We start from the raw sequence: 8,218 nt of genomic DNA, 5'->3' as shown, positions 1-8,218 counted from the left end.
CAACTTGCAATGGTTTCAGCCTCTCACCAAGCCTCAACCATTCAAGGTGATCTTTAACCTTGGACTTCCTTTCACAAACTCGCAAGAGATAACTAATGGATGTCTCCTAAGAGTCCAAAAGCTTACCAAGTGTTGGTAATTCCAGAAAATCCTACCTTGAAGTCACCTCCCAGAGGCTCGCAAAGGGTAAACTAGTGCATTTCCATGGTTGGAAATCACTTGCCTTACCAAGTGTTGGCCCAGGTGACTCTAAGGTGTTTTAAGTTAACTAAAAACATAGAAATCACTAAAGGATTTCACTTCCTCTTCATTACTAGCTAAACCACAAAGCTTTGCATTCTTGCACTTGGAACCTTCCCCGGCAACCTTAGCTCCAAGGAATTAGAGGTTTAGTTACTCATTCTCTGGGGAAAACTCCTCAGAGAATTCATAACTTAGTAAGAAAATGAAAATACAAAGTGAGAAGGTAAGGCAGTAGAAAGAAAAGACCTTTACTTGCTTACCCAAACGTTTACAGAAGGAACTCCTCTCTGAGAACAGGCTCCCGAGAGGTATATATATTAACATCATATTAAACTAATTATTACATAGATATTTAGTCTTTTTACTAACTTAAAAACTAAGGAATCATGTAATTGGTGGTTTACAAGGAGTATTTTGGGATTTAGACAACAAAAATCTAATGGAAAATATCTCCCAATGTCGGTAGCAAACTTCGGGAGGCTTCAGGAACCATTTCGCAGGAGAAAAATGGTGTCTGCGAAATTTCGCAGACACCCAAGAGGGATGCGAAATTATTTCGCAACACCAAGCTATCTTCACAAGGCTGCGAAGTTGGCTTCCACCTTGAGGTTCCTAGCTCCCTTCTCGCGGCATGGTTCGTGCATCGTCAGAAGGAGAAACACCTTACTGTACAAAAATGCTGCGAAATCACTTCGCAACAAAAGGGTGATTTCGCAACACTTTGCAAAATGCTTCCTTCAGCTCGGAGTGATTGGCTTGTAATGGCTGCAACTTCTTCGTTTCAACTCCGAATTGCACACCGTTTGAAGCATTGGTTGTTGACTTCCTGAGCTTTGAAATGGTATATAGCATGCATCATTTGGACTTCAGAAAGTGCTCCAAAAGTGGCTGCTACGACTGTCATCAAGAATAGGCTTCATGGCAGATTCTCTTTGCTTTTTCTCCTTGCAATCCGGATTCACTCTTGGCAAATGAATTCTAAGCTTTGCCCAAGATTCCTCATAGCTCTCCTCATTCTTGACTTGCTTTGGTGATCAAAATACTAACAAAAACACCAAAACTTACACAAAGTGATCAAAATTGCTTTAAAGGATCCTTAACATGCCAATTGAGTTAAAAGGCCTAAAGTACTACTCAAAAGTGTTTAAAATGATTAATTATAGGCTATCAAATAGCACTTTTTGAGTAGTAATCAAGACCCTTATTTTTTAAATCTTGTAATACAGATGAGGGCATGATATCATTTATTATTATATTTTTCAAGCGAGTAATAGATACTTATAATACAAATGAGGGCATCAAAGCTCGAACTTGGGTCTCAAGTGAGCATAAGAGAAGTTCTAACCAACAAGAGTAATTCAACTTTGATGTTAATAAGTAGATTAAAACATATTTAACTTTTATGTATTATTATTACTTTAAAAAAAAATCCTAGAATAATATTCCACTTTATTTGTCTTGGAGAAGGGCTTTTCTAGAACCATAACTAGTTTCCATTCATCTTTTCCATTTTTTATGTTATTTATTTATTTATTTATTTTTGTCCATTTCAATTGCGTCCAAAAGTTTTTGTAGAGGTGGTTGCATTTTGCACCTATTTTTTCTCCATATGGCTCTTATCATTTTCCTATATTTATTTATTTATTTTATTTTATTATTTTTTATTATTATTTGGAACAGTATCCAAAATCATTTTTATTCTTTTTAAAAAAAAAATTAGGAATCATGTTTTTTTGGAACCACAACTAGAAAACATTGATTTCATATTACGTTCTTCTTCTTCTAAAACAAAGAAAACAAAATACAAAAAAACCAAAGGCCAAAAAACAGCCTAAGAGTGCTTTGATACCAATGATGAAAAATAAGGGTTCTGGATTACCTTCTGAAATGCCCAAGAATTCCAATTGGTTGTTTCACTGACTAATTTTCTAACTTCAAGTCATGAATGAAACTACTAATATGATAATCGTTCTTTTCTTACAGCACAAGATTCTTGACCTTCATTTTTACGAAGAAAAAACAAGAATTACTTTAAGAGAAATGACGTTTTGTTTCTTCAGAATAATTGTTTCGTATTTCTTCACCTTTTGTTTTTATAAAGAGAAAGAAGAGAAAACATGATATTTCTCTATTATGCTAGGAGAGAGAATTCTACCTCAAAGAGAGATTTTTTTTAAAAAAAAAATTATTTTAATAGTGGCAGTTCTAGGTAGTTTTAAAACTCTCATAAATTGCTTCCCTTATTTCTCCCATTTATTGAGTTGGGTTAGGTTAGCCACTTGGACACCCAAACCCAACTCTAAATAAATAAATAAGATCTTGTGTGTGGGAAAGCAATGTCAACCATGTAGTGCAAGGACAATCTTTATTTATTTACTTATATGCTGATAAGGCACAGGAAGTTGAGCTGTTGCGTTAGGCAGCAATAAATTCGTGAATTTGACGGAATTTAAGGCAATTATCGATGTGGGAAGGTTGAATTTGATTTTCATTTAAAAAGCCAAAAGGAAAAAAAGAGAGAAAAAAAGAAAAAGCATGTGCAAGTAATGGGTCATCTATGTCCTGTAAAAAAATGTAGGAACCGTTCGCTGATATAGATTTTAAAACAATGTTATGCGTCATATCTGCGATGGTTTGAAAACTGGACCTCCCTGTCCTAGTCCTACCATAAACCGGAAGGTACATTCAGTCCCACTTCGATCATCCTTTTCAATCCCATCTTGGATTAAACTGATCCGGCCGGCAAGCTTTTGGAAAATTCATTGCAACAAATTTCTCCAATTTGATAACGCATTTAGCTAAGACGATATTTTTATGGTAAGAAATGACTTTTTGCAATAACATTTATTTCATAGCAAAACAATTTCTCAGTGATGAATTATTGTTCATAGCAAATAGATGGCATTTAACAATCATTTAACTGAAATGCCTATGGCTATAGCTTCTTTTTTTTTTTTGAAACTCTTGGTTGTGGGTAATGATGCCACCGGTATAAAGAACACAGGAAAGGAAATGATCTATCAATTATTCAATTACAGGCGGTCTTGTTTACTCGTGATTTATATTAGCAAGCTCATATTCAAACATTATATATGGAGACATTGGCCGATTTGGACCGGCTGGATCAGCATGTCCAGAAGAAGGTGTTCCTTGTTCTCCGAAGAAAGCAGAATTATTGTGTGTTGGGATCAAAAGGGTCGATGGACTTGGAGCGAAGTTGGTGTAGCTGCATCCATGGCTTTGATGCCACTTGTCTTGAAGTTGATCACTTTTTCTAAAAGTATGGGACCTAAGATCTTTGTCGTCAAAGCGTGTCACCATGGCTTTAATTTTTCTCCATATGGAAGATGGGGAATTCAAGTTTATTAATGCATCTCTATTTTCATAAAGGAATGTGGTGATGCATGTGATGAGAGCTACAAATGAAGCGATTCCAGCAATGAGGAATAGGCCCCAAAAGCTATTAAGGCCGATGCTGTTTGAAGAAACTGAGTTGGTGAGCTCTGGACAACTGGGTGTTTGCCCAAACCATGCCTTCTCAAATTGTAGCATTTTAGCTCCCTCGGTCACGTTTAAGACTTGCCTCGAAACATCAGCTACAAGGGGTGAACCCTTTGGAAACACCTGAAAAATGATCAAAAATAAGAAATCTCCGTAAAAAATTTATACAAGTACGTGTGTTTTTTTAAATTTATACAAGTACGTGTGTTATAAGAGAGTACTTACAAATCCAAACCCATCAAACTTGTATGTTGGTCCAACTGCAGTGTATTTGGAGCAATATTTTGCAAGGAAAAGCTTAATGTAAGGGATTTCATCAAATGCGGCAGCAATTCTACCTTTTGAAAATAATTCATCCAGTACTTCTGTTGACTCATAGTTTACAAGGTTGGACTCATCAAATTTCATCGATTCGATCAAGAATTCATGAACGAAAGAGCCATGTTCGCAACCTACACGCTCCCCTTTCTTTATGAGCTCATTTATATCGGTGATGGTTGGGTTGAGCTGTTGAACTGTCAACATTGAAGTCAAGCTGGCTGTGTAACTTTGAGTAAGAATCAGCACCACAAAAAGCCATATGATCACCACAAACCGAGCCAAGTTGCTGACAATTCTCTCCTCTGTTAACAAAATTTAAGAGTGAAAAGGAAAATCAACTCCAGAAAATCAATATAAAGTCAAATATATATAATTTCTTAAACATAAAAATTACCCTGAAATTTACTTGCATATTGTACGGAATGTCCATTTATTAATAGAATTCGTAATCATGGGAAACAAGCAAACAGGCCATACTAGAAGATAGTTTCGAATGTCTTTGAGATGTGATAGTTTCGAATGTGTTTGAGATGTGCTCAATATGCTTCCTATGATGAGTATTTGAATATTACAAGAGTAGATAAATTGCTGGATAAAATTTGAGGAGGTGGAAGAGAAATTACTCTGAGCAAACACCAATGTTGAGAATGAAAACCAGAAGATAGTGCCAACTTGATGTGAACGAGGCCCTCTAAAATCTTTATTTACTCGATGTTCAAGAACCCAAATCACAAAGCCAATGAATACAAAGAAACAAGAGGTTGTCACCCAAAGGTCCCAAGTAAGTGGCTTCAAGAAAACCCATGCATTTTTTCTTCTTCTATCTATGATGGGCACGATCATTGACACCCCAGATTCTGTGTACGGTAGTGTGAAGTCTACATACAAGGACCTGTTCGCTAGAATAGTAGTATCTCCCACCACAGCATCATACTTCTGTTCACAATAAACAATGGGGCCTTCTGTTATGCATTACGGGAAAATATGCTGCAGGTTTGGTTTTTATTTTGACAAACTTAATCATAATTGAAGCCAAACCTAGAGTTACCTCTATGTACCAGGAAAGGTAAAGAGTTCGATGAACTGACCTTGAGATATACTTGATATATCAAATCGTTGTAATCAGGCGTCTGGAAGGGAATGTACTCATAAGGAACAGCATATGGTAATGCTGCCATCACTGCATCGAAGACTGCAATGGAAAATCCAGTGACCTCGGTCGCGTTAGTGCTAGGATCTCGTGTCACCTTTACGAATTTACCAGAACCGTTGGTGACTGGTACTCCTATTCTCATCTTCTTCTCATTGGTTGGAAGGACCCAACCTTTAGGAACGGAGGGTGATTCTCCTGGCCATACGATTGTTCCTAGATTGGCCTTGGAAGTGGAATGTAACTTTCTTACAGTTCCATTCTCTGGTGTCCAAAATCCAACCCCTCTTTCCCCTTTGCCGATCACATTGACTACCTGAAAAGCTGATGAACGTAGTTGACTGTTAAAAATTTGAAAGTGTCCACTAAGGCCCTTAAATCTAGTACTTAATAGTGATTGGAGAAGACTTGGACCAATTTGGGAGACTCCTACAGTATCAAGATCGGTTGAATTTCTGTGAGTATTAGACTTTTGGAAGCTGAAGTTTGTTGGCCCATGTTTTTCAACTGCCATGGCTTGCCCAGAAGCAGCATCATAAGCCCAGAGTCCAAAAATGTTCAGCTCAAAGCTTTCATTGGTTGGATATTCTTGTTGGATTTTCCTTTTCCATCTGATTTTAAAACTTTCAAGCTCTTTCGATCTTGGAACATGAGGCTTCACGCCCAACACTCCTTGCATTGAATCAATGACAGATGGATCCAAAGTACTCAAGATATCAGTTAACCCATCAGTTAGAATCCAAACATAACCTTCTTTCATCATTCCAATCTCATTCGCTCTGGTGAAAAGCCGTGGGCCTAGAGGTGTAAACATGTGTACAATGAAAACTCTGGTTGGCATTGTCATCAACTTGTAAAGCTCTTCGAGGATTTGATCATCGGTGGCTAATGGATGAATGACGCTCCTGTAGGAGATACGGGTGTCAATCTCTTGCAAGGCATCAGTAAGATATGGTATCACTCCATTTCCATACTCGTTGTCCACGTAAATGAGCACAACTTCTCTCCACCCAAAGGCTTGGACGATTGCCCTTATAGCTGGTACTTGAGCTGAGTCATTCAGTGTGGCTCGGACAAAATATCGACTCCGGAGCGAAGAAAGAGAAGGACTAGTTGCAGAAAATGAAATGATGGGCACATGGGCCTTGTCTCCGAGACCAATCACAAAGTTGGCCTGCATGGAGGATGCTGGTCCAATGATGGCTTGAACTTCCTCATTTTGTAATAAATCTAGAGCTGAATTTCACAATAATTAAAATTTAATTATTCTAAAGTTTCATGCAATTTCTACCATATTATCAGCAATCAAATAGGGTATATACAAAAAGGAAAAATACATCCCCTTGGTCCCATGAATTCTAGATCAATTCGTGAAAACATTATCAATCTTCTTGTTATAACCGAAAGGTGGATCATATATGTTAGAGATTTTCTTGGAGATAACCTTAATTTTTGTTTATACCTTCCATTCTACATCTCATACGCGTCAGTTTTGCTAACTTCCCATGCTTCTCTAAAATTGTCACAAAATTACAGTTGACTTTTAAACCAAGGAAATTAAATTTATGGAGACTCTTTGCGTCTTTGAGCTCTCTTGTGGTTAACGAAGAAACGTCTTCCTAGTCAAGAAAAGAAATGTTGCTTAGTTGAAAACACGCGGGTACAATTTGAGGAGAGTTTTTGCCGTCTTTGATGGGCATGCTAATGTCGTTTGATCAATTTGAACACTCTTTTTCCTCAACAATTTCTCTTATATTTATCATTCCCAATCTGCATCAGTTTCTGTTTTAATTTACAATTATATTTATCAAACAATAACTCCCATCAGCTAAAGTTAAAGAGAGAAATTAATTGGTCTACAAATCAATTTACTTAATGTGAAAAATTCGAATTAATTCTAATCTAGGTGGATGCTTCTGGATTTCTTTCACTGTTCAATTCAGTGCTGCATTTCAGGGATTGTGTTGCTTAAAGAAGGAGGTTTTCTGCCATGTAACTTTCTATGGTTGACGATAATATGGTTGTCCCTTGTCATACTATATATAAAAAACAATACTATTAACAATAATTCCATAATAACATTCTAATTAAATACGAAAATTTTTATGGACATGTTTCGTAATTACTAGTCATAAAATGGTAAGAAATTATAAGATCTCCAGTTATTATTTTTCTGAAAAAATGAATATAAATTCACTAAGTAATCAAGTTCAACATAGTGATGTAGGATGCTTTAAAATAACTTCATGGATAATGGATTCTCTATGTATTTTCAAGTCATATTTCAAGATAGTGTAATTTTTACTTCCATATATCTCTATAATGCAATTGTTTTCTACATGTATTCTAAGTTTCATGAAACGAGAGTACCTGCTGCAGCTGCACCCACAACATCTCTTTTGGAATCTCTGATTTCCAGAACCAGCCTAGTCTTGTAGTGCCCATGAGAGGCATAGAACTCTGAGAGGGCCATGGAGATGCATCTCAAGCCCATCTTCGCCAGCCATGTATCCATGTCAAGAACCACTCCCACTTTAACCGGTATTGTTGTGTTCCGTGACATGACCATCTCCGTGAAGAAAATCCATAAAGACAGACAGCAGAAGAGATATAAAGGGAATTGGGTAAGGTTGTTTCTCATTCTGAAGTTTTATGGGAGGCTTTGGGACTCATAATGTTTGGTAGAATACAGATATTATTTATGGAATTTAGAATTTGAAAAGTAGGAATCAGCAGCATCCCAGAAAGGCCACACTACAACGTAAGCAAAAAGGACCCCAAGTAGACTGTGGTGAATAGAAAGGAATACTTCTGGAGTACACCGTGGATGCATGGAACTTTTATGCTCCTTGGGATGGCAGAAAGTCACTCCTATTTTCCCACCCCAATTTTATTTTATCATTTATATTTTTTAAAAAATAAATGGAATCGTAATAAAATAATTATAAATATATTGCATCTAAATTAAAATAATAATGCTACAATAAGTATAGAGTAAGTCAA

At 36.6% G+C, this 8,218-nt stretch overlaps 1 protein-coding gene across 1 annotated transcript; it reads right to left on the bottom strand.

The window, feature by feature from the left end:
• Positions 1–3,248: 3,248 nt before the first annotated feature.
• On the bottom strand, positions 3,249–7,913 carry LOC100241108 (glutamate receptor 2.8). The gene is made up of 5 exons (XM_002266180.5): positions 7,586–7,913; positions 5,154–6,451; positions 4,689–5,001; positions 3,970–4,367; positions 3,249–3,867 (listed from the first exon to the last, which is right to left on the bottom strand). Exons 1-5 carry the CDS (start codon positions 7,854–7,856, stop codon positions 3,292–3,294), a joined length of 2,856 nt encoding a protein of 951 aa, XP_002266216.3. The 5' UTR covers positions 7,857–7,913; the 3' UTR covers positions 3,249–3,291.
• Positions 7,914–8,218: the final 305 nt, after the last annotated feature.

Source organism: Vitis vinifera, chromosome 4, assembly GCF_030704535.1.
Source record: "Vitis vinifera cultivar Pinot Noir 40024 chromosome 4, ASM3070453v1".
In the NCBI taxonomy this organism is placed as follows: Eukaryota; Viridiplantae; Streptophyta; class Magnoliopsida; order Vitales; family Vitaceae; genus Vitis; species Vitis vinifera.
Note: the sequence above shows the minus strand (reverse complement) of the source record. Positions and strands in the feature narration are given on the sequence as shown.